We start from the raw sequence: 26,220 nt of genomic DNA on the forward strand, positions 1-26,220 counted from the left end.
AACAAGTTGAATTTGTTCATCATAGGCTTTTCTGCATTAACTTTGATTTCCAAAAGTATTGTATTGAAAATGATTTAGCTTGCTTACTGAGTTTTTGGGTGCCTTTACATTTTGTGCCCAAGGTCTCACCGTACCCTAGTGCTGGCCCCGTGCTGTCTAATCTAATTTTGAGCATTTCTAAGATTCTTAGCTTTTGTGGAAGCCACTGCTTGATGCCTGCAAACACCAGGTCTCCTTTCCTTCCTGCACCGTAGTGGGGAGAGGGCTGTGCCCAAATATGCCCTGCTGCTGTGACCATGTATCCTCTGCAGCTTGACTGACGTGACTTAATTTTGGTCAAAAAGATTCAGTATTTACTGGGATTTCCAGAAAGTTTCCTTAAAAACCTGGGAGCATGCCTTTCTTTCCTCCTGCTGCAGGCCTGGAGGGTGGGCTTGATGGCTGGTCCTCCAGCAGCTAGCTTGGGCCATGGATGGCTTGAGAATGGAAGCGAGTATTGAGGTTGATGATTCTGTTTGGGAAAAGCAAAAGCTTTTTTTAGAGACATGAGTTACAGTGATTTTGCAGGTGTGGGGCCAGGGCCCCTACAAGAGATGGGTGAACTGGTGCAGAGAAAGCTGAGCAGACTGGGCACATCTGAGCAGATGGTTGTGGTGTGGAGGCCTCAATGGAGGCGTGGTCTGAGCACTGAGGTGGGCTGCACAGGGGAGCTGCTGGGGGGGGGGGGGGCGGTGGGTGGAGGGGCAGCTCTGACTGTATCAGCCCCGCCAGGGTGCTGGCCTTAGAATCTGTCTGTATCAGGCAGAAGCGAGTGCTCAGCCTCCTCAGTTTGGATCACAAAAGCATGAACGGGTTGTAGACACATGGAAGGTGAGCACTGGCGGGGAGGTAAAGGCTCCCTGGCTCACGTTGTTCAGAGGCAGATTCAACCATAAGTCTCTGAGCCATTAAGGAAATGGTGTTGCCAGCCAAACTCCAAGCTGGCAGACGAAAGCCTGTGCTCACTTGGTCCCCAGGCACCTCAGCCCCTAGGCCTCCAGGATGAGCCGCCTCGGGAAGGCAGTGCCTAAGTGTGAGGTTCTCCCAACACCCATGGAAGGTGTACCCACAGGGAACATGGATGTGCGAGCCTTTCTGAAGAACAGGGTGGCCAGCGCAGAGGGCAGGGGCTCACCTCACAAGTGGGCGGGGAGTTCGTGCCATCGTGTAGCAGCTTGGGCTGTGACTGCTGCACTGGGCGTCTTCTGTTTCTCGGAAGAGAGGTTTCATTGTGGTCATACCACTCGTTGTGTACTTGGTTCCAGGCTGGGCTTAACATCTCATTTAGCTGTAGATTGAACCTTGAGGTGTTACATCCCAGAGGACCTTGTTGTCCTCCCCCGAGACGGTGGGGAGCAGGAGCTGCCTGTGGAGGGGGACGTGTGGTCTGCTGGTAGGTGGACTAGCTGTTAACATCAAGTTGGGTGCTGTCACATTTGATGTTTCTGTTTGGGGTCTCTTGTGGGCAACCCCACCTGCCTTGCTCTCCCTCCGCTTTTATTTGAATGGAGTGACAGCAAGGTGGGCAGGGCACCCACTTTGAGCCCATGGGTGTCAGGCCCAGGACTTTTACAGGCCCTAGAGTGAGGCAGAGCCTGAGAGGATGCCAGTGTAGCGCTGCTGGTGGCGTCTCGCCACCTGGGGAACCTCTGGGAGGTGGAAACCAGCAGAGAAAGGCACCAGCGCCTGGGACAGCTGCCGCAGCTCTGCTGTGAGCTCCGAGGTTCATGAGCCAGGAGTCCTCAGGCCAGCCGCGCTGAGGGCTGGGTCAGCGCCACAGGGTGCCTGGGTGGGAGGGGTGAGCACTGGAGGGAATGGAGACATTTCTCCCTCCCGACCTGTGTGAATTTCACTGCTTCACTTTCCTCTTTGAAAGGTAGTGAGTCCCCAGAACACAAAATGAGTTTGTTGTGTACTTGACTGACTCGCATTACTGCCCTGCTTTAGATGTGACACAATCAAGAACAGAATCAGATGAGCTGCCGTGCCCCTCCCCGATGGGGTGAACGGCCTGTGAAGCCATAGTTATGGATTACTGGAATTCTTGTAACCCCTTTTGGCAGAAAAATGTCAGGGCGAGTAACTGTCTTCTGCACCTTATGCCAGTTCTGTTCCCTAGAAGGAAAAGGCCACTGCAGTTTCTTCACAGTTTTTCCCAGGAATGTGAACTTATTTAAAACCAAAACATGCTTCTGTTGTTTCTACTGTGGTCCCGATACAGTATTTCCAAATATAAACCATGCTTATTTAGCATCTGACATGCACTCGGGAAAAAAGTCCAAGTGGAACATGAAGCAGTCAGCTTAAAATGGAACGTGAAGACACTTTATTTGTTCTTTATTAAATTGTACAGCTCTCTCTGCAGCCCCAGTGCATCGCAACTTTAAGAAAAAAGGGAGCTGGAGGCCCCAGTGGCTCATTGCGGACGCTAAGGCACACACACCCATCCCCCTCTGTCTTGGTGAGTCACATCCAGTGAGGTGTCTGGCTTCTCAACAGCAAAGCTTTCAGTTACTACATTACTTCATTACCTTAAAATGACACGAAGGGTGCAGCAGGAGACATGTCAGTCACAGTAAAAGGAACAGGAGAGTTTGCACGGAGGGCTGGGCTCCCAGCCACCCTGAGCTCACAGTCCGGGATCTTCACAAACACGCCGCCACCCCAAGTGCGCATCCTGAGACGGGCTGAGTGTTGAGAACATGGGGGCAGCTTGCTAGTGAAAGTCCAACTTCTTACAAATTAGCAGTTTAGACCCAACAATCTCAGACAAATAGGGAGGAGACTGAGGGTTCCAGCTGGTTCTGATGAGGCTGGAAGGGGGACAGGAGGCAAAAGCGGGCTCATCCAACCCAATATCCACTTCCTCTCTCAGCGAGCGGGACAGGAGACCTCGTCCGTCCACCTCTGAACATGGAAGTGCTATCTTAATGTCGGTGATGAAGGGCTGATGAGAGATTTGTGTGACGTTGTAACCGTACTTCGCCTTGTTGGAGGCATAAAAGTGAAGAATTTACTTTCTTTTCAGGAATCCCACTTTTGACTGAGTTAAGTGAATCGTCTGTGTCCTAAGTGTCAGTCGGCTCGTAACACAGATGCAGCATTTGTCATAAATGCCAGTGACACCTTTTAAATCCATAGCTGGCCATGCTGAAGGGAAAGGAAAAGGAGCTTGTGCACGCTTCCTTTGTTTGTTTCAGGAGAGGTTTCTCGGACCATTAGCACAGCGCACAGGCTTCCGGAACGTTCTGATCATGGACGACACACTTTGAACTAGAACAGACTCCCTGTGTGTCCTGCACCAGCCTGGCCAGCCCATCCGTGTGCTGAGCTCTCAGAAGCTCTGAGTGCAGACACTACGCTGTCTGGTCAGTGAAGGGAGGAGAGATGACTGTGTGCACTTCACTGGCCAACATGCTATGCGAGCCTGGAGTCGATGCAGAACTAGGAATGTTCTTGTAACTGTGGTGGCTGGGTCCAGTGCAGTCTCACTGGCACCTGTGAGACAGCCCAGCTGGGAGTCCCTCGGTGGCCATGCTGTGCAGGCCGGTGAGAAAGTGCACTTGCCTGGCCTGAGACCAAACGTCCCTCTAATAAAGTGGAAGCAGCCTACAAGCCTGCTCTCACGGAACCACAAGCAAAGTTGGCAGGGGCGGAGTCCCCTGCTGGCCAGGCCCTGGTACCAGTTCCGACTGAACCTGAGCCCACAGGGACCTCAGCGGTGCCGGCGCTATCTGAAACTCCCCACGTGGATGGACAGAGAAGCTTCTGGTCTGTGGGGCCGGCCAGGTGTCTCTGCACTGGAGAGAAGGCTGTTGCTCTGCACGCGAAGTGCTTCCAGGCTGCGGGAGACAGAGGCTGTCACCAACTCACAGTCACAGACACGGGGTCCACCCAGGTCGGGTGTGGAATGACTTCAGGAGACCAAAGTGGGGAGTGAGTAAGGAGGACGGGCACCCCCGGTGTGGCCTGCATGGAGGTGACGATGCAGTGGTGAGCTGGGTCTGGGCACTGGGGTTTGAAGTGTGGGTTTCAGAGGATATTTGGAGGTCCTGGGAGGTACAGGTGGCCCAGAGGCCAGGGGAGCAAGCCCACTGTACACAGAAGAGGAAACGGGGAGAGCAGGGCGCTTAACCCCGGAGGGGCCTGGCAGGAAGAGGCCAGTGAGGTGAGGCAGCTCTGGAGCAGCCACCGGGGGCAGGTGACAGCTGGTGGACCTGTGATGGGGAATGCCCGTTTTCAGGTGACTGAGCCCTCTGTGTCTGAAGGAAAGACCCAGAAAGTTGGGGGGGAGGAGGGCGGAGATGAAACTGTGTGGCTGTGTCCTCGAGGTGAGGCTGTGAGCATCTCTGTCCCAAGCTCACAGGCCTGGTTCATGTTCTAAAGGACACGAAGTTTCTCCAAAGCACTCAGCCCTGTAATGAGACCTGAGGCTTTGGCCAGAGCTCTGAGTAAGAGCGAGCCGTCCAGAGGCCTCGGCACCCATGAGACAGTGAGAAACCTCACGTTACCTTTTCCTTTTTCCCAGAGCAGGGTCCTCCCTCCCAATGTCATCTCGGACTGTGCTGAAGTCATCGTCCTCTTCCACCAGGAGATTCTGCATTTCAAAATAAGGAAGGAGCCACGTATTCAGACATCGTTTTAGCCTACATTTGAATAAAGAATGTAAATTTATGTGAAAATTACCTAAACCAACATAAGGATATATCCACCTTTACGTAAACTGGATTAATAACTGACAGGAAACACTCTAGTGCCTGATGACAGACTGAGTGGCAGGCAGAGCAGAAGTGACTCTGGAGCCACCCAACCTTTGCTTGTGACTAAAAACGCTGCCCCTGGAGTGAGCCCCGCACAGGCCCCATCAGAACGACAGGGAGAGGCAGAAACACACTGTGGTCTGGGGGCAGCCATGTCCACCTGGCACCTCCAGCTCCAGTGGAGCTGCCGAAAGGCGCACCCGTCTGACTTCCTGGGAACCTCCTGGAAGTGTCTGGCAGTGCGTTATAGACGCAGGACGCTCAGCATGGCCTCCTGAGGGACGAGCGCTCTCCTAGTGCTTGCCGTCAGTTTTACATCTGAATTTATTTACCATCTGAATTTATTTACCATAAATACTGGCCACCCTCAGTGTGAACCAATCAAAATGTTAACCTGAAGGAAGATAACCCCGAAGGACAGCACAGGTCAGAGGACCAGACGGCTCTGGGGGAGCTGACTGGGTCACCTAGGCTGGGACCTACACAACTGCAGGGCTGCCTGCTTCTGCTCTCGGGAGAAACTATCCCAACAAATACTGTCACCTCCAGTCCAGTAACTTGTACATGATGTGCTTTTGTGAAATCATGAAAATACAGAGATAATGGGACAGACACCATGTCCCCAGGGTAGTGAGGGCTGGGCATGGCCCTGCAGTTAGCTCCCTCCTTCCCCTGGCTGCCATGAGGAAACCTGAGTAAATGTGTGCATGGCCTATAATAGAATTATCAGTGAAAGTTAGCAATTAGTGCTAAACTTTTACCATATTTGCTTCATTTTAGTATTTTCCAAGGAAAAGACAGACTCGGTTGATGCCCACCCCTGCTCCAGGTAAGCCCACCATCAACTGGGTGCTAGTGTTCTGTCTGCATTGCCATTCGATGGCAGCACAGGAGGCGGACTCAGCATGTACATGGCTTAGACTTTCTGTAAAAAAAACCATCCTGGGACATCATTTTCTATGTCAGAATGCTCACCTGGATGCACACAGCTCTGGTTTATAAGTTTTAACTGCTGTGTTCTACACCTGTTTCAGTATTTTTCCTCATTGTATCCCCTTTCTGAGGGTCATTTAAGTTCTTCCCAGTCTACGCTGTCACACAGTGGACATTTTTGTGTCTCCTCGCTCCCAGTGTGAGTTTTTCTGGGGTGATGACTGAGTGGAATTACCTTTCCTGAGTGCTGCCCACCGCTTCCAGAGCGGCTAGCCCAGGGGTGGGCAAACTTTGTGACTCGAGGGCCACAATGGGTTCTTAAACTGGACTGGAGGGCCGGAACAAAAGCATGGATGGAGTGTGTGTGTGAACTAATATAAATTCAAAGTAAACATCATTACATAAAAGGGTACGGTCTTTTTTTTTTTTTAGTTTTATTCATTTCAAACGGGCCGGATCCGGCCCGCGGGCCATAGTTTGCCCACGGCTGGGCTAGACGCAGTGCTGGGGGTCTGGCCACAAATCACTGCTGACTCGCAGCTCCCTGGCTACCGGAAGATGCCCACCTTTTCATCTGCTTGTTGGCCCTTTAGTTTTCTGAGAATTGCCAGGTATTATTCATCTTTGCCTATTTCTCCCCGATTGTATTTTTTTGAAACTGATTGGTAGAAGTATTTTACATTTGGATAATGATCCTTATTAATTCTATTGTTGCATATATCTTTTCCTATTTGTGGCTTGGCTTCTGATGACGGTTTCTTTTGATATATGTTTTTCCTTTTAATGTAGTCAATTTAATCAATACTTTGAGTTGTGCATTTTGTTTCTTATTTTAAGAAATCCCAAGTCAAATTTTTTTTCCATCTATTCTTCTGAAGATTGGAAAGCACTGCTTTTCACATGTAAGCCTTTACACTGGCTGCTGTGCTTGGTGTGCGCCGAGGTGCATAGATGTTATGGGACCTGGGGCTAAGGTAAGCTTGAGGGCCCTCTTTATGAAAACCAAAATGACTGCATTTTTTTCTACATGGAACCAATTTCCCCAGAACCACTTACTGAATAATCATTTTTAATGTGGATCTGAAATACCTGTCAGTTCCCTGTCTGCGGGGGTCGGTTTGGGGGCTGTAGCGTCAGTCCTAATGCTGACCAGGCAAGGACCCTGGCCGAGCTCTTCCACGTTTATCCTCTTTAATGTAACCCGTCTGGGTTTTCCCTGGGACGACACCGTTACTGAGAGGCTTCCTTTCTAAGAACATGGTAAAAACTGAAGCTTTAACGCCACTCAAAATGTCTGTGATCCTCTCCAGAGAGGCCTCAGAAGGCTTCTTGTTGGATGTATTCCTAGTTACCTTAGAATTTTATGGATGTTGATCTTGTGGTCTCTTGAATGTCCTATGCAGAAACATGGCAGGTAAACAGCCTTATTTACTTTTTAGGGAAGAGGGTCAATTGTCTAATACAGTGTTGACTAGAAGTGATGATTAAGGGATTAAATCAATCTATTATCAGTAAATAGTTCACTTAAGAATTAAAGAATTAAAAAGTATTGACAACAAACCACGTTTGTCGGAGGAATGTAAGAATGGCCCATGTCAAGGACGTGTTTCTCAGTGACACCGATTTTAATGATTTACAACAAAGAACTCAGCCAACTAGGAATGGAAGGAAATGTAACCTAATGCAGGGACCTCCTCAGACCTACAGCAGCATTTTACTCAGGTCAGACCCACAGTTAGGGTTTTGGTGCTGAGGCCCCACTGGCCACACGAGGAGCTGTCTGCTCTCCCTCTTCGTGTTCTGTGCTCTGAACAATTTACATACAAAAGACTCTGTGCCTTGAAGATTTCATAAATCATTTCTACGAAACCATCTAATCCTGGTGTTTTGTCAAAGTGGGAAAGTTGCTGTTAAAAAACTTACCTTAATACCAATAATATCTCCATCTTTCAAGTAATAAGGTGCACCCTGCAAATTATCTTGCTTTTTCTTCTTTTTCCTCTTGGTAATTTGCTGGTTCTATAGAAAAATCAAGCATCTTGAATAAAGAAACAACCTCGCATTCTTACTAAATTCCCTCTGTGAAAACTTGCAGGGAAGGTGTTATGCAGGAATCCCCACACTTTACCCAGCTGGACACTGGAAGCCACTCAAACTTGTCAGGAAAGTATTTGGCAATTTCAATCTTCTCTACAGGAAGGGAATAGAAGTCAGCCACTCGCTGCCGCAGGGAGCTGGCAGTGCCCCGGGCAGCGTCCCACACCATGTCCATGGGCAGGGCATATGCCCGTTCGCCAGGGAGGCGCATCTGTGTCCTCAGCAACATGTCCTGAGGGCTGCACCAGAAAACAGTAAAACATCAGCTTTGAAGTAAAATGAGGAACACACGATAGATACGAGGGGGGTGATGTGTGAAGCTTCCCCTCCAGCTCTTCTCATTTTTTAAGAGGTTGCCACTAAACCCTCATTTCCTTTCATCCCGACCCAGGATGGAGTGAAGCTCCTCCCAGATGAGAGGTTCCCAGCCACAGTGGCTGCCTGGGCGGCACTAAACATCTGACTGCTGTGGGGTAGCCAGGGAGGAGGGAAAGAACAGTCAGAAAGATGGGAGTAAAAGATCTATGGAAGCTGTTATGTACATGAAGTAAATAAAAACTGCAGGTAAGCCGAACCGGTTTGGCTCAGTGGATAGAGCGTCGGCCTGCGGACTGAAGGGTCCCGGGTTCGATTCCAGTCAAGGGCATGTACCTGGGTTGCAGGCACATCCCCAGTGGGAGATGTGCAGGAGGCAGCTGATCGATGTTTCTAACTCTCTATCTCTCTCCCTTCCTCTCTGTAAAAAATCAATAAAATATATTTAAAACAAAACAAAACAAAAAAAACTGCAGGCAAGACTGGAAGCTGGAGGGGAGAAATGAAAACTACTCTTTCACTTGTTTTTAGGATGGTGTGACAATGAGTGATTTTAAAGATTACTTCTGTTATATTGGTGATTTCACCAAAGGAAAGAGTGATGCAATGGGAGAAAAGGAGTAATTGGAGGAGACCGAACCTTCTCCATGAGGGAGTGGAGGGTCAGCATAGATGCTGGGGTGAAGAGGACGATGAGGAACCAGAAGCTGGTTGGGGGTCTAAGTAAGTGGAGAGCACAGGCTTCAAAGGGATACTGCTTATTGAAAACAAAAGATCCTGCTTAAAACAGACATGCAGAAAGAGCTCACACACGTTAGACCCCATTAGAACAGGCAAAATGTATGAAAGAATTCACAAACTACAAATGGCTCACAAGCCTTTGAAAAAAATGCCCAATCTTAGTAGCAATCAAAGCAATGAAGCAAACCTTTAAACAATGACAATATTCAATGTTGATTTGAGGATGAGGTGAAGTAAATACTCAGAAACACTGTGTGAACATAAATTGATATCACTTATCTGGAAAGGAATAATTTATTTTAAAAGGTTTAAAATGTCCATATCATGTGATCCAGAAATCCCCCCGAGAAGCTACTGGTAACACAATTTGTATTAAGACAGTCACATCACATGAAGGTCAGTGTGGCTGAAAGAGTGCGATCAAAGTTACTGGATGTCAGGTGAAGGAATCTTAACACTCGGTGATGCTAACAAAGACGGCTTATTCAGTTAACTGCCACGCGTCCAAAATGGAAACCATCCCCACACGCCATGACATTTTGAATTTAATTTAAAAAATCAATTTGCAATGAATATTATAAATATATTACAATTCACGTGTTCTTGAATATTCTCAGCTGAAAATTCTCATGAAAAATGATTTTAAAGTTGGTCAGGGCTGCCACTTAGGGAAGACATTTTTTTTTAACAGACACATGTGGGGAAGGTCTGCCACTTGCGTCTACATGCACTTATGGCGTACAATATAAAAGATTCTTCTAGCCCTACCCAGTTTGGCTCAGCGGATGGAGCGTCGGCCTGCGGACTGAAGAGTCCCAGGTTCGATTCCGGTCAAGGGCATGTACCTTGGTTGCAGGCACATCCCCAGTAGAGGGTGTGCAGGAGGCAGCTGATCGATGTTTCCCTCTCATTGATGTTTCTAACTCTCTATCTCTCTCCCTTCCTCTCTGTAAAAAATCAGTAAAATATTAAAAAAATAAAAATTAAAAGATTCTTCTATAGTGAAAAAATAATAGAAAGAAACTTTGGGGTGCTTCTTTATTCAAAAAATACTTTGACGCCGAAACCGGTTTGGCTCGGTGGATGGAGCGTCGGCCTGTGGACTGAAAGATCCCAGGTTCGATTCCGGTCAAGGGCATGTGCCTGGGTTGCGGGCACATCCCCAGTAGGAGATGTGCAGGAGGCGGCTGATCGATGTTTCTCTCTCATCGATGTTTCTAACTCTATCTCTCTCCCTTCCTCTCTGTAAAAAATCAATAAAATATAAAATAAATAAATAAATAAATAAATACTTTGACTATGACAAAGACACTGTTCTAGATATTGGGGATACAGCCATGACCAAAAAACAAAGTACTTGCTCTCGCAAAGATTACATCCTAGTAGTGGGAGACATAATATGTCAGGTTTGATATTAGGATGAAAAAAGTAGAATGAAGGGCCAGAGTGAGAGGTGCTATAAGGCAGTTTGACTTCAGACTCTCCACCTGCATCAACAGAGCGGAACACAGCATCCTGCTTGTCTTTCAAGACTGAGTGGCCTTAGTGTGCACTTGGACTTACTGAACAAGTCTAATTTCTATGGAAAATGGGTTCCATGTTACACAGAACAAAATCTGTTTTAATCTGCCATACTACTGAGAAGCCACCCACTGTGATAAGACATGGAATTCTTACCCTAAGTGTTCTTCTTTCTGAAGGGGTTCTAAGCAGATCTCAGTTCTCCTCCCCAACTTATATTCCCTGATAATAAAATAATAGTGACATTTAATTTTTTAAAACATTCTTTTGTCAATTTTAAGCTGTCTTAATAAGCAAAGTATTATACATTTAAGACGACTATGGCCCTAGCTGGTTTGGCTCAGTGGATAGTGTCGGTGTGTGGACTGAAGGGTTCTGGGTTCGATTCTGGCCAAGGGCACATGCCCAGGTTGCAGGCTCAATCCCAAGTAGGGGGCGTGCAAGAGGCAGACGATCAATGATTCTCTCTCATCATTGATTTTTCTATCTCTCCCTCTCCCTTCCTCTCTGAAATCAATAATATATATATATATATATATATATATATATATATATATACATACATACATATATATATATGTATATATATATATATAACTTTAATACTACTATGAACAATTATACTCCAACAAAATGGAAAACTTAGGAGAAATGGGTAAATTCCTAGGAACATGTAACCTACAAGGATGAATCATGAAGAAATAGAAAATACAAATTATTACTAAGGAAATTGAATAAAAAATCACAAATCTCCCAACCAAGAAAAGTCTAGGACCAGATGGTTTTCACTGATGAAGTCTACCAGATGTTTAAAAAAGAATAGTAATCCTTCTCAAACTCTTTCAAACTTATTTTATGAGGGCAGCACTACACTGATATCAAAGCCAGACAAGGACACTTTAAGAAAAGAAAATTACAGGCTAATATCCCTGAGGAGCATAGATACAAAAATCCTCAAATTAGCAAACTGAATTCAATAATACATTACAAGGATCATATACCATGATCAAATGGGAGTTATGCTAGAGATGGCTAGGTTGTGTCAAATATCTGCAAATCAACTAGTGTGACATACCACATTAACAGAATGAAGGATAAAATCTGATCACCTCAATAGATGCAGGAAAATACATTTGACTAAATTCAACATCTTTTCATGTTAAAAACTCAACAAACTGGATATAGAGGAAATTACATGAGAAAGATCATATATGACAAGCCCACAGTTAACATACTCAGTGGTGAAAAGCTGAAAGATTTTCTCCTATGATCAAGATGCTTGCTCTTGCCACTGTTATTCTGTAGTACTGGAAGTTCTAGTCAGAGCAATTATGTAAGAGGAAGAAGTTAAACTTTCTATTTGCAGATGACATGGTTATATTTAGAAAACCTTAAACCCTATACCAAAAAAACCTATTAAAACTAATAAATAAACTTGCAGGATACAAAATCAACATACAAAAGTCAGCTAGCTACATTTCATACACTCTCAGCTATCAGAAAGAGAAGGTTCCATTTTACAACAGCATCCAAAAGAATAAAATGCTTAGGAATACATTTAACCAAGGAGGTGAAAGGCCTGTCGACTGAAAACTGTAAGACATCGATGAAGGAAATTGATCAAAACACAAATGGAAAGATATCCCGTATTCATGCACTAGAAGAATACTGATAAAATGTTCATACTACCCAAAGAGTTCCACAAGTAAAATACAAACCCTATTAAAATGTCAATGGCATTTTTCACAGAAATAGAAAAATCAATCCTAAAATTTGTATGGAATTTGTATGAAATTATATTATGAAGCTATAATAATCAAAACATTATGGTACTGGCATAAAAACAGACACATAGATCTATTATGGAATACAATAGAGACCCCAGAAATAAATCCACATATATGCTTAATTAACTTACAACAAAGGCACCAAGAAAATACAATGGGGAAAGAATACTCTCTTCTATAAATGGTGCTGGGAAAAGTGGACCACTATCTTACTACACCATACACAAAATCTACTCAAAATAGATTAAAAACTTGAACCTAAGACTGGAAACTATAAAACTCCTAGAAAAATAACAGAGCTCCTAAGTTCCTTGACATTGGTCTTGGCAATGATTCTTTGGATTTCACTAAGAGCAAAGGCAACAAAAGTGAAAATAAACAAGTGGGACTATATTAAACTAAAAAGCTTCTGCACAGCAAAGGAAACCAACAAAATAAAAAGGCAACCTATGAACTGGGAGAAAGTATTTGCAAATCATATACCTGATAAGGGGTTAATACCCAAAATATATAAAAAATCCATACAACTCAATAGCAAAACCCCCAATTTGATTAAAAAAAATAGAGGAAATGAATAGACATTTTTCTAAAGAATATAAACTAACAGCCAATAGGTACATGAAAAGGCGCTCAACATCCTACACTAGTCATCAGGAAAATGCAAATCAAAACCACTAGTTTTCACCTCACACCTATTAGAATGGTTATTATCCTATATAATAAAAGCCTAGGTGGCATCATGCCCTCACGCGATGTCACCACAAGATGGCCAGCAGGGGAGGGCAGCTGGGGGCGATCGCCGGCAGGGGAGCGGTTAGGGGCAATGAGGCAGGCAGGCAGGTGAACAGTTAGGAGCCAGCAGTGCCAGATTGTGAGAGGGATGTCCCAGATTGGAGAGGATGCAGATTGGGCTGAGGGACACCCTTCCCACTACCTCCCCCCGCCTCCCCCCACCCCGACCCCATGCACGAATTTCATGCACTGGGCCTCTAGTAAACAAATAATAAAAAAAACCCAAGAGATAAGTACTGGTGAGGATGTGGAAGACAGGGAACCTTTGTGTACTATTGGTGGGAATGTAAACTGATACATCCATTGTGAAAAAACAGTATGAAGGTTCCTCAAAAAATTAAAAATAGAACTACCATACCAAATGATCCAGCAATCCTACTTTTTCAGGATATCAATGAGAAAGGAAATGAAAACAGGCTATCAAAGAAATACCTGCACTCCCATGTTCATTGCAGCATTATTCACAACAGCTAAGATATGGAAGCAACCTAAATGTCCACCAACAAACAAACGAATGGATAAAGATGAAGTGTGTACACACAAACACACACAGCTATTTTCAGCCACAAGAAAGAAAGACATGCTGTTGTTTGTGACAACATGGATGGACCCTCAGGGCACTATAATAAGATTAAGTCAGACAGAGAAAGACAAATACTGTATAATATTTATTTATTGTAGAATCTGAAAAAGCCAAACCCATAGCAATAGGCACCAGAACGGTAGTTACCAGGGGCTGAGAGAATAGATATTAAATGTTCTCACCATGAAAAAGAAATTATGTGATGTGATACAGGTGTCAGCTAATGCTATGGTGGTGCTAGTTTTACAATGTATGTGTATCAAATCAACACACTGTATGCCTTAACTTACACAATGTTATATCAGTTACAGCTTAATAAAGCTAGAAAAAAAACACTCAGAATTCTGTTCACAGTCTCTGGAACATAGTAAACTTACATGAAGCTACATTTTGTACTTAATATGGAAACTGAAGCTGTTCCAGAGTTTGATTTATGGTAAGAAGCGTCACCCAGTTGACATGTGGAATTGCCAGGGTCGGGCTTTGTTACTGAATTCAACAAGGAACCCACCTGAGCTGCTGCTGGTTTTTTCGTAAAAGCCTCCCAGGGCGCTTACTGTCCACTGTCCAGGCTCTGAGGAAGGCAGGGGACGGGATGAAAAACTCCGACAAGGAGGGCAAGGTCATAGCCTAGAAAAGAAACAGGCATTTGTAGAAATTTGCCTGAGGGTTTGGAAAGGCACTCTTAAAAAGATACTGCTTTAGGAAGAAATGAAGCACTATACAAGAACATCTGAGGGAAAGAGTATCTTGAGTAATGGTACTATCTACTGAAACATTCCCAGAACTAACTCAAACTAATCAGCTGAGAGAGAAGTGAGTTTTCGATTTCTAAATCTGAGCCCAAAACTCTTTTTTGATCAGAATGTTTTAGAAAATGAAACTTTAAAATTAATTTTTAGATGAGTCTAACTCACAAGAGAAGAGGTCACTGTAGAGGAAGCAAGGGCCTCGTCTACATCCATCCTGTGATTCTCCAGCAGGGTCTGCATGGCCCAAGAAGTATCTTTTGATTCTGAAATATTTCAGTATCTTTGGATCCTACTGCTAGCCCCAAACTGATGCACTAATTCTAGAGGAGTAGGCAATTATTTATATTATTTAGGTTGCAGTATATAAAATGGCCAATATTCATCCATTTTAACCTAAAAACAGCAACTTTGTATCTTTCAATCCAGTATGAGGAAAACAGGTCTCTTCCTACTTGGTCTCATGATAATTAAACCATCTGCTTTTTTTTGAGGACACAGGTCAAACGTTAGTGACTGATACTCTTATTGTCTGCCCCCACATTTTTCCCAGAGGAAGAAGGGATGCTCACTTCAGTCCAACAGTAGTAAGATGCTTCTGAAACATTTAGTGTTGTATTCAATTTAGTCTTTCCATTTGGACAAAACACTCTTTCTCTATGAATATTAACACACAAGAAGACACTATAATCTGACATAAAGCTGATATTCTGACCTGGGAAATGGATACTGTCTCTTTAACAACATATAACACATGGATCACAATGATACAAAAACAATGTAAAGGTTAAACTGAATGTTTTACAAATGTTTCAATAAATCATGTTTACCTAAAAGGTAAAAATAAACATAAGCCGCAAGTCACTGAGGGTATATTTGAATGAAAGCACAGCATGCCTGTCAGAGGAGGAGGAATGAGAGCCGCAAGGGCAGCTGGTGGAAAAGAAGACCAGGGAGCTGAGCCGTGTGCGTGTCGCCTGCTGGCTACTTACCACTAAACATGGCATGTAACACATGCCATATCAGAACAGACTGTAAGTGAGGGAAGAGGAGATAGAAGAATAGATTAATATCTCACTGGAAGCAGCCAGACCCCCACTCAGGTACGCTGCAGGAAGAAGTCTGACCTGAGCCTTCAGCTCCCCTAGGGTGGCATCTTCTGAGATTTTGACGTCTCCCAGGTAGCGGAGGGGAACATCCGCATGCACATCACCAGCAGCACCTGCAGAGGACAGAGCCAGATGTTAGAAAGGAGCTTAAATGCATTTATTTCATATTTTTAAAATATATGCCATGTTTTGATGTTGTAAATACTTTTAATACAATTCCATTCATGTAACTCAGAATCGGTTCCTCCAATTCAGGCCTCCTGCCTTTGGAGGGGAGGAAGCTATTGGCACAGGACCATGGCTTTCTCACTGGTGGGGGTTTGAGGAATTTCACACATGTGTCTACTAGAACGTTCTTTTTGATACTCCTTCCGCAAAGAGTACTTTGCCCTTATTCTTTGTATCACCATCCTGTTTCTTTCTCATATCACACCTATCCCACCTGTTTCTCTGTCTGTTTTCTTGCGCGTGTATAAAGACTACGACAGTCAGGGGAGGGCAGACCTGCATGCTCATTGTCTGTCAAGTATGTGGCAGGGTGGGTGTCATGTGGTTGATGTTTACTGACAGAGTCCTTGAGAGTAAGAAGGCCTTCTACATTTGTTATAAAAAGGGGGAAATAAAACGCTATCTCATCTAAAATCCTGGGTATAAAAGTTTGGCAACTAAATTTAAAATTCAGAATAATTTAACTCATTTTGCTTTAATTAAATCTCTTAGTTTATTGTTGGGCACACTGCTAATATACAACAAAATTAGATTGTAAATAAGTTAAAACAAAAAGCTTCATGAATGGTTTTTCTTGTATCTCAAGGACACCAAATGCTAACAGATACTTTTTGGAAACTCCGGATTTAAAAATGTTTCTCATGTATTGTTATATAAAGAAGGACTATCAAACAATGATCCTGTTTCTTCACTTTCATGGAAAAACTCACTAATTAAACACACTTTTTATGTTTGTAGCCAACTCTATATGTAACTATTATTCTATTACCATAGCATTTTTAGAATTAGTTAACACATCTAATATGACCCAACCAAAAAATAACTTAATGCTAATTTCATAGCTAATTCAACATGAAATTATTTTATTGGTCTAAACATGTATTCTTAACTTCAAAGAGTAAGGAGAGAAGAACTTGATTGATTCATTTTTAGTAGTTTCAATACTGAGGTTTAAGGATAAAAAAGAAATATAAGTATATAATACTTTACCCCCCCCCCAAAACAAAGCTAAATAACTAAATAAAGCATGATTAACAATATATAAAGAGTTGATCCTAATAATATATCTACAGTTACAAAGGAGACTGATTGGTGTTTTCTTTATAACGAAATGGAAACCCACTGTTGACAATGGAAAATCAAACTCGCTGCCTGTGATTTCTTGCTCATCGTGACATGTGCTGAATTTTGTCTGTGGAGAAACCACTTACAAGTAAAGCAGAGCATATATACTGTTCAGAAGGCAGTGAGGGTGTGGAATGCCCTGCAGGCAGTTCAGGGGGGGGGGGGGCGGGGGTGGGGAGGGAGCGGTGAAGGGTGCAGGGTACAGGGTGCAGGGGACAGACTCCAGCCCTGCCTCTGTCCCAGCTGCCTCCATATCCTAGTCTACCAGGAGAACCCTGAGAGAGGGCATAAAAATTCCTTGAAAAAATATACTGACATAAAGACTTTAACAAATTGTACCTTATAGCGAATGGTTGGTTTTAAAGCACTGCATAAAAGGATGGTGTTACTGCTTTGGAGTGACTTGTGGAATAAATAGGTTGATTTTCAACCGTACATTTAAAAAAAGAAATAAATGTCATTTGCCCTCAGAGCAGAAGCAGTCGTTCTATTTTCTTTAGGACACGTAGGCCACTGCGATTCTGTTGGTCTCACCTGGGGTGGAAGTAGCTCTCCAGACCCCGCCTTGAGAAGGAGTACAGTTCGTCTGGTCCAGGTGTCTCTTCCCCTGACTCTTGGGCCCCGGAGGCTGGTACCACCAGATGGGCACGTTCAGGAGACCCTGGAGAAGGGAGCATTTCTCACTGCTGTGAGGTACACAGATTAAGTGAACTTCCATTGCTACTTCCATAAAGAGGAACATCTTGACAAAAAGTGTTCCCAAACTTATTGTTTTTCCTTTCAGATGTATAACTGCTATATATTACACTTTTGTTTTTACAATCAAAAAGTTTAAGTGATAAAAATAAGACTAAATGTTCATTGTTTAGAAGTAGCTCACTAGTTACAGACATGAACAGTATAAACAAAATAGAAAATGTTTGACAGAACCAACTATATAAATATATTCAGGCCCCGTGAGAGCAGCAAGGCCCCAGGTCCGGCTGTTTTCATTCATTCGAGTTCCCAGGGGAACTTGAGAGAATCAACAGCCTAATGGTCTAAGCTGGATTCCTGTACACACACTACAGGAAATAAGCACATTTCCTTAAACCTGTCTTGTAATTTTAGTTTTACTAATGTAACTGGTTCTTCACTAACCTTTTTTGTCTGTTAGTAAAGAACTTTAATAGTTTTATTAGGGATTAAAGATGTTACAGAAGATGAGAATGTGAAAAAACCATGTAAAATATTTTAAATATATATTTCAAGAAATGCATATTAAAATAACTTGTTTATTAAGTAGGTGAAGATTAATAAACACTCAACCTCCATTCAATGAAATAAGTAAGTATAAATCAGAAAAACAAAATTCTATTTTTTTACGTATCAGACTGTCAAAAACCAGAAAGTTTAATAATATTCTGTATGTTGTTGAAAATATGGGTAAATTGGTGGCAGAAGTATAAACTTGCAGCAGAGTTTTTGGAGAGTAATTTGAAATTGTCATAATTTAAATGCCACGCCCTAGACCTGCCATCCATGGTGAGAATTTGCCTTCTGATGGACGAGCCCTGAGACAAAGTCACAGGTTCAAAGACAGTCACTGCCAATTGTTGATGGCAGCAGAATAGAGTGGTAGGTCTAGGAATTCTGTAGATAAATGGACATTTATAATATTTTTTGCAGTGTCATTTATATTAACAAAAGACTGTAAGCAACCGAAATCTTCTTTGAAAGAGATTGGTTAAATTATAGTACCTCCATACAATGGGAGATATAGATACCACCTATAGAATGAGATGAGTTGATGTGTATTGCTACACATCAAGGTGGGTGGGCAAAGGTGGGTTTACAGTTGCAATGCAAACAATAAATTAGTAAATAATAATACAAGAATAATTTTGTATTTCATGTACTCATAATTGTAAACCTTTTATCCACTCCTATATATGGATAACAAATATGTATATATGCGCTATGTACACACACAGACTTACTTGTGTGTTGACACAGAGGCATCTGGCTACCTCTGGAGGGACACACTGAGTGGCTGGGGGGCAGGGAGGATAGTTATTTTTCCTGGCTCAGCTTTTTATACACTTTGAATTTTGTATAATGAGTATTACCAATTCAAATATTAACTTTAAAGAACATGTATGTAAAATACCACAGAATTTCATGAAGTCATGGAAAAGAATAAGGTAGGTCTGTATGTGCTGAAAAAACCAACAGATATAAAACACTGTATGGAATATGATCCCCTGTATGGAAACTTTAAATATATATGCATATATTTACACTCAGCATACAAACAGGTATCACTTTTCTTCTTGAAAGGACAAGTAAGTTAATTGTGGCTCTTTCTGGGGAGAAAGACATAGAAGAAACTTTTGTTTTTCATTTTATATAGCCTTCTAGGCTGTGTGAATCTTCTAATCATAAGCTAATGGATATCAGAGTACTGGAGTTTGGGGTCAACTTTTAAAAAAAAAATCTTTACATGTGTACACATTAAAAATACAAATAAGTAATTAATGGGTTTAGAAAATGGGAACATGCAGTGTTTATGAAAGAGGAGGGAAAAGAGCCCTCATATCTGCTGGTAGGACTGTAAATCTAGTACAACTCTCTGGGAAAACAATTTGGCAACATACATTCTCAAGTCTTTAAAAAGTTCATGCCCTTTGACTTGTTAATTCCATCTTTAGAACTATCTGAAGACGATTTCGTTTTTAAGTACTATTATAAGAAAAAATTTAAAATAAGATAAATTTCCAACAATGAAGATAAAAAGTGAATTAAACTGTGATAAGTCATACATTATAACTGTTTCAGGTTCACAAATTAAATAGAAAAGGTAGAAAATAAAACTGTATATACAACTGATTTTATAGGAAGGAAATACCTAACATGTAAAATATGATGGCTGTGTCTGGTAGACTTTGGGGTAAGTTCTTTGTTCTCTTTCTGACTGTTGACAGAGACAACAATAACCATTATTCACAGTGTCTATTGGAAGCAAAGTCTTACCGGAGAAGGAAGTTTTCCTTCCGTTAAAAGCAGAGTGTCTCCAGAACATAGCATAAGCTCTTTCAGTGTTGCATCCTGGGAATATGGAAATTCTTTTTTGTTACTTGTGACTTCTGCAAGGAACAAACAGACCACTGGACTTTTGTTTGTGAACCCTATGCCTCTATTACCCTTGAAATAAATAAATGAATAAATGATAAAGCAGATGTTGAATAGAAAATAGGCTTATAAAACAGTCTATTATTATATATCAAATTATGAGTAGGAACTGTAAGTATCATAGAAGATTAGAGGAAAGGGAGAGGTGAGAAATAATGAGACTGATTTACAGAAGATGACATTTTAGTTAAATAATGAGACTGATTTACAGAAAATGACGGTTTAGTCCAACCTAAAAAGATTCGTTGGATTTAGAAAGGTGAATGAAACAAGAGAAGGAATTTCTCATGAAAAAGCGAACAAAGTCAAGGTCATGTCAAGAATAAGTATGGGCCTTAGCCGGCTTGGCTCAGTGGATAGACTGTCAGCCTGCGGACTGAAAGGTCCCAGGTTCGATTCCGGCCAAGGGCACAAGCTTGGGTTGCGGGCTCAATCCCCAGTGCGGGGCATGCAGGAAGCAGCCGATCAATGATTCTCTCTCATCATTGACGTTTCTATCTCTCTCATTCTCCCTTCCTCTCTGAAATCAATCAATAAATATATTTTTTTTAAAAAAGAATAAGTATGGCTTGGTTAGGGAAGAGCTTAGACTAGACTGATTAGAGTGGACAGTATCAGAGTAACGGGGGGGGGGGGCGGGGCGGGGAAGGATGGGTAGGGTGGTCACAGATCAAAGGGATGTGGAATAGAAAAAAGGGAGCTTTTAGTTCCTTTGTAAACAGCCACTCAAGACTTCTGAGGAGGAGTTTTTGAAAATCAATCTGGCTGCTACATGCATAACACACTGAAGTGGGAAACACCTGGGCTCAGGGAGGCCAGTTGCAATAATTTAGGTAAAAGGAAAAATAAATGGCTTGAACCAGGAGGCCAGCAGTGGACTCAGGAAGGAGTGGAAAAACTGACAGGCCTTTGAAGGCCGAGCCCAAACAAGAAGGCGGCAGGTAAGTTGGATTGGCCACATTTCAGGCTGAAAAAGATCAGGATGGGAAAGACAGGCAGCACATCGGGAAGAGAAAGCAATTTTGAGGGTAATGAGTTTGCTCTAGACAGTTTTAGAACTGTTTGATACCAATTTGGGACTTAATAGAGAAGAAAATCTGGAAACTATGTGACTACATATTACTCTCGACATCCAAACTATACTAGTATGTCCTGAAGATTCTTTTTTTTTTTTTATAATATATTTTTATTGATCTCAGAGAAGAAGGGAGAGGAAGAGAGAGATAGAAACATCAACGATGAGACAGACTCATTGATCGACTGCCTCCTGCACGTCCCCTACTGGGGATTGAGCCTGCAACCAGGCATGTGCCTTTGACCGGAATAGAACTCAGGACCTTTTAGTCCACAGGCTGACACTCTATCCACTGAGCCACATCGGGTAGGGCCTAAAGATTCTTTAGGTCCACTTCTTACTCTGGGCAGTCAAATTCCTGTCCAAGATTCAAGAGGGTCCTCTCTCCATACTGTTATTGACCACGACACAGCACAGAGTGTTTGAGGGATGACCCCAGTACACCTGCTTCAATCAACCTCTGTTGATGTTCACTGCCACTGTATATTACTGAACAGAAGCAGGCAGATAGGGGAGGGGTAGCTGACCACGTTTCACTGTCTAAACGTTCTCACAAAGCTTCATTTTGGGTCTACTTCTAATGCTGTGAGGTTGGATGCTATTTGGGTAAGATTAACCAGACCCCACCTATCCTGTGATACAACCGTTCCTAAGGCTACCCTAAGAGTTTGGCTGGATCTAGAGATGTAGTTAAGAACAGAGCCTAAGTGATTGGTTGGTAAGATGAATTCTGCCATCAACTCAGAGATTAAAATATTCAGGTTTCAAAATTCAGAGTGTATCTCCAAATTCTTTCATTAGTTCAAATGTCTTCTGTTCGCTAAAGTTCTCTGCTTTCTAATGAAGAACCACCATTCCCAGGAACACACTCTCTTACCAAAAGAGGACTTAACACAGATGTCAGAAATAGTCCCACTTGGCTGAGACCTTCTCTCTGAATGCTCTCAAATAACTACAGGGAGGGAAGAGTAAAGGTAGATGCATGTATACATTTTTGAATCCTAAACAAATTAAATCTTTCTCTAGAATTTATTCATGAGTTAGGATGAGTATCCTGAATGAAAATACCATATAAACACAATCATTTTAAAGAGTGAAATATATAAAAATAACCTTACTTCTTCACACAAAGGCTCCCCAGCTTCATAGCACCAATCCATTTTCCTTAAGTGCCACGTATCACCTGTGAAAGAAGCAGAATCAGAATGAAAAAAAATTCACAAGAATGTGTTTTAAGAGTTTGTCAGGAATGACCCTTCTGGGTAAATGAAAATTGAATGGGATTTGATCTAATAATTAACTAATTTTTTTTAAAAAATTCCCTCGTCTGGCTGGTGTGCCTCAGTGGTTGAATGTCAACCTATGAACCAGGAGGTCACAGTTTGATTCCCAGTCAGGGCACATGCCTGGGTTGTGGGCTTGATCCCAGTGTAGGACAGGAAGCAGCTGATCAATGATTCTCTCTCATCATGATGTTTCTATCTCTCCCTCTCCTTTCCTCTCTGAAATCAATAAAAATATATTTTAAAAAATGAAATCAATAAAAATATATATTTAAAATAACATTCTCTCTTCCAGAGCATGAAAAATAAGTTGTTTCCCCAATTTGGTTAATCTCCTATTCCACCAAGAATAGATGTATAACTGTGTATCCTATATAATAAGGAGGTAATATGCAAATTGACTATCACACCCTTGCACACAAGATGGCCGCCCCTATGTGGTCACAAGATGGCCATGCCCATGTCATCACAAGATGGCCGGCAGGGGAGGGCAGTTGGGGGCAATTGGGCTGGCAGGGGAGCAGTTAGGCGTCGATCAGGCTGGCAGAGTGGTTAGGGGGTGATCAGGCTGGTAGGCAGAAGTGGTTAGGGATTATCAGGCAGGCAGGCAGGTGAACGGTTAAGAGCCAGCAGTCCCGGATTGTGATCGGGCCTAAACTGGCAGTCGGACATCCCCTCCAGTGCACAAATTTCACACCGGGCCTCTAGTAATTATATATTTGCAAATGAAAACACTTGCTACTATTACATGATAGCTATGTTATGCCTTTGTTTACATGTATACACATATCACACATGAGTATAAATATATGTACATATACATATAAGTACAGAAGTTAAGTTTCATTTCACTGTCTTGGCTGAAAGTATATGCTAACATTGCTCAGCAACTGATAATGTGTTCAGCAAAACTGGTGCTATCCAATTAGCGGTTAATCTAACGAAAAATAGTACTTTTGGAATACATTTAATAAAGTTGGTATAACAACACTTATAAATGTAAACAGTCTAATTAAATTTCTGTTTTTCACATGCTTGCTGCACTGAGGAAATGGGAAGAAAATTTTTTGAAGGGAGCCGAGTCGAGTGGAAATTGAAAATCCTGGTTATTAAGTTAAACAGCAACATCTTAAAAATAGTCAATTCCCCCACCCACTGAAAGAAACTACAGCCAGAGGAATAAACCTATATCTCATATTCATCCTGCATAGGCCATAGGTTTTGAATCCCAATACTCTTCTTTGCAGACCCTTTTTGTCATTAATTCTAGTTTTAAATACAGTTAAGGCCGAAACCAGTTTGGCTCAGTAGATAGAGCATCAGCCTGCGGACTGAAGGGTACCAGGTTCGATTCCAGTCAAGGGCATGTACCTTGGTTGCGGGCACATCCCCAGTAGGAGATGTGCAGGAGGCAGCTGATTGATGTTTCTCTCTCTCATCGATGTTTCTAACTCTCTATCTCTCTCCCTTCCTCTCTGTAAAAAATCAATAAAATATATTTAAAAAAAAATACAGTTAAGATTTACAAGAATATTTAACTTAATCTAAGTATGTATATTTTTTGCAAACACACCAGTAAGTTAAAAGTGAACACCATTACTTCATAGCACAGCAAGATGGAAAGAACTCGGGTTCTGAAATCAGAGAGGCTGTGTAAATTACACTTGCTGTGTGACTCTGGGCAAGCCATTTAACCATTCTCAGCCTCTGTCCCGTCCTCTGTAAAATGGGAACGAGGATGATCCCTGCTGGGAACACTGTTGTCAAGATGAAATGGGACAATGCATAGAAGCTCCAGAGCACATTACCTTCCCTTCCAGACAACGAATGCAGTCAGAGAGTGGCAAAGCACTCCAATGAAAGTAGTGTGATGCTCGCTGGCTGGGTTCCCCTGGTAGCTACTTCAGACATCCTGCATTTGTGTGTTCATTCATATGACATTCCCTAATCTATACTAAAACACACAGGTATGAAGCACAATCACCAACATTCTGAATCAATGAGGTTTAAACAAAACCAGCGAAAGATTGGAGTGATTCCACAAGGTAATCTTAACTTCATCTCTTTTATGTTTTTGTTGGATCCTCAGTGGTCAGCTAATTTACAACTAGTGTTCTTCCAGCTTGCAAACAGAATCAGGAGAACTTATTATGTACACACAGATATAAAGTGTAACAGATAACCCTGAGAAAAAAAGGGCTGAAACATTTTCATTAGGCTTGTAAGTACTTTCTTATAAGTCAAGGATGTGGATAAGATTCTAGATCATCATGGCCTGTAACTTACCTGGTAGGCCAAATTTCTCCAGCATTATCTTCAAACACTGTAAAAAAAAAAAAAAAAAGTATGTTCATTAGTTTCCTGTTTCAGAGTTACAGTATTGAAAGAAACAACCTCTTTGGATCCTGGGGCCTATTTAAGTCTGATCAAATAGATAATACACATAGTTAAGAAGATGACCGAATAAGCTCTCCTTCCTAAGAGCTGGAGGGAAAAACCCCAGTTATGCTTTGAGAGAAGAACAGGAATGCTGTTGTGGGTGTGTTGTAATTTGGGATGACAATCAAACAACCATGTAGCAGCTGGTTATGTAAGCCTGGAATTTTGAGGTGAGATCCAGTCTAATTGAACCCTAAGGTGCTCATAGCTGGAGAGAAGAGGAAGTAGCAAACTGAGAAGGGGTAGGAAGGGAAATCTGAAGAGCTGCAAGGAACAGTCATCACGTATATACCATGCTGCCGAGAGAGAGGGAGAGAGATGAAGACTGAGAACTGCCCGCTGCACTTGGTAAGAGCTGTTTCGGTGGTGTGGTGGGAACAAGTTTGCCTGCGATGAGAACAGAAAGATACACACATCGCTCCTTTGTAAAGATTTGTGATTTTCTTTCTTTAAAATTAAAAACAAACACAACACTCAAATTCAAGAGAGAATCCACAAGTGAAAATGAAAAACTCAAAATGAAAAACTCCAAAAATATTTTCAGCATGTAACAAGAGTAAAGGAACTTACTAAAAAGGTGTTTTCTCATGGAACTCTTTAACCACATGCAGAGGATCGTAAAATGACCCTCAAGTCTCAATCACTCCTGCAGCCATTCGTGTTTGTCAGTACCCCAACCCACTTCTCGTCTTGTATCCCAGGTTCTTTTTTTTTTTTAATTAAATCTTTATTGTTCATATTATTACAGTTGTTCTTTCTTCCCCCCATAGCTCCCCTTCACCCGGATCCCACCCCCCCCCCCCCGTCTGCACTTACCCACCCCACCTGTCCTTACCCATTGGTGTACGATTTTTGTCCAGTCTCTTCCTGCACACCCCATACCCTTCCCCCCCCAAGAATAGTCAGTGCACTCCCTTTCTATGCCCCTGATTCTATTATAATCATCAATTTATTCAGTTCATCAGATTATTTATTTACTTGATTTTTAGATTCACTTGTTGATAGATGTGTATTTGTTGTTCATAATTTGTATCTTTACCTTTTCTTCTTCTTCCTCTTCTTTTTTTTTAAAAAAATATATTTTATTGATTTTTTACACAGAGGAAGGGAGAGAGATAGAGAGTTAGAAACATCGATGGGAGAGAAACATTGATCAGCCGCCTCCTGCACATCTCCTACTAGGGATGTGCCCGCAACCCAGGTACATGCCCTTGACTGGAATCGAACCTGGGGCCTTTCAGTCCGCACGCTGACGCTCTATCCACTGAGCCAAACCGGTTTCGGCCTTCTTCCTCTTCTTAAAGGATATCTTTCAGCATTTCATATAATACTGGTTTGGTGGTGATGAACTCCTTTAGCTTTTCCTTATCTGTGAAGCTCTTTATCTGACCTTCAATTCTGAATGAAAGCTTTGCTGGATAAAGTAATCTTGGTTGTAGATTCTTGGCATTCATGACTGAATATTTCTTGCCA

General features: G+C 42.3%; 1 protein-coding gene across 22 annotated transcripts in view; it reads right to left on the bottom strand.

The window, feature by feature from the left end:
• Positions 1–18: 18 nt before the first annotated feature.
• The window catches only part of USP40 (ubiquitin specific peptidase 40), an 81,685-nt gene continuing 55,483 nt past the window's right edge, over positions 19–26,220 (bottom strand). For 7 of the 22 annotated variants that reach the window (XM_036319934.1, XM_036319933.1, XM_036319940.1 and 4 more), the window contains 11 exons: positions 24,595–24,631; positions 22,144–22,208; positions 19,792–19,962; positions 17,314–17,440; positions 15,445–15,539; positions 14,080–14,198; positions 10,563–10,628; positions 7,861–8,068; positions 7,656–7,751; positions 4,551–4,636; positions 2,351–3,881 (listed from right to left, as the gene is read on the bottom strand). In XM_036319934.1, the coding sequence (XP_036175827.1) occupies positions 3,770–3,881; positions 4,551–4,636; positions 7,656–7,751; positions 7,861–8,068; positions 10,563–10,628; positions 14,080–14,198; positions 15,445–15,539; positions 17,314–17,440; positions 19,792–19,962; positions 22,144–22,208; positions 24,595–24,631 (1,182 nt within the window). In that variant the 3' untranslated portion in view covers positions 2,351–3,769. The other 15 variants (XM_036319944.1, XM_036319938.1, XM_036319937.1 and 12 more) reach the window with 14 other exon arrangements.

The sequence above is a fragment of the Myotis myotis genome, unplaced genomic scaffold (assembly GCF_014108235.1).
Source record: "Myotis myotis isolate mMyoMyo1 unplaced genomic scaffold, mMyoMyo1.p scaffold_m19_p_8, whole genome shotgun sequence".
NCBI classification, from domain to species: Eukaryota; Metazoa; Chordata; class Mammalia; order Chiroptera; family Vespertilionidae; genus Myotis; species Myotis myotis.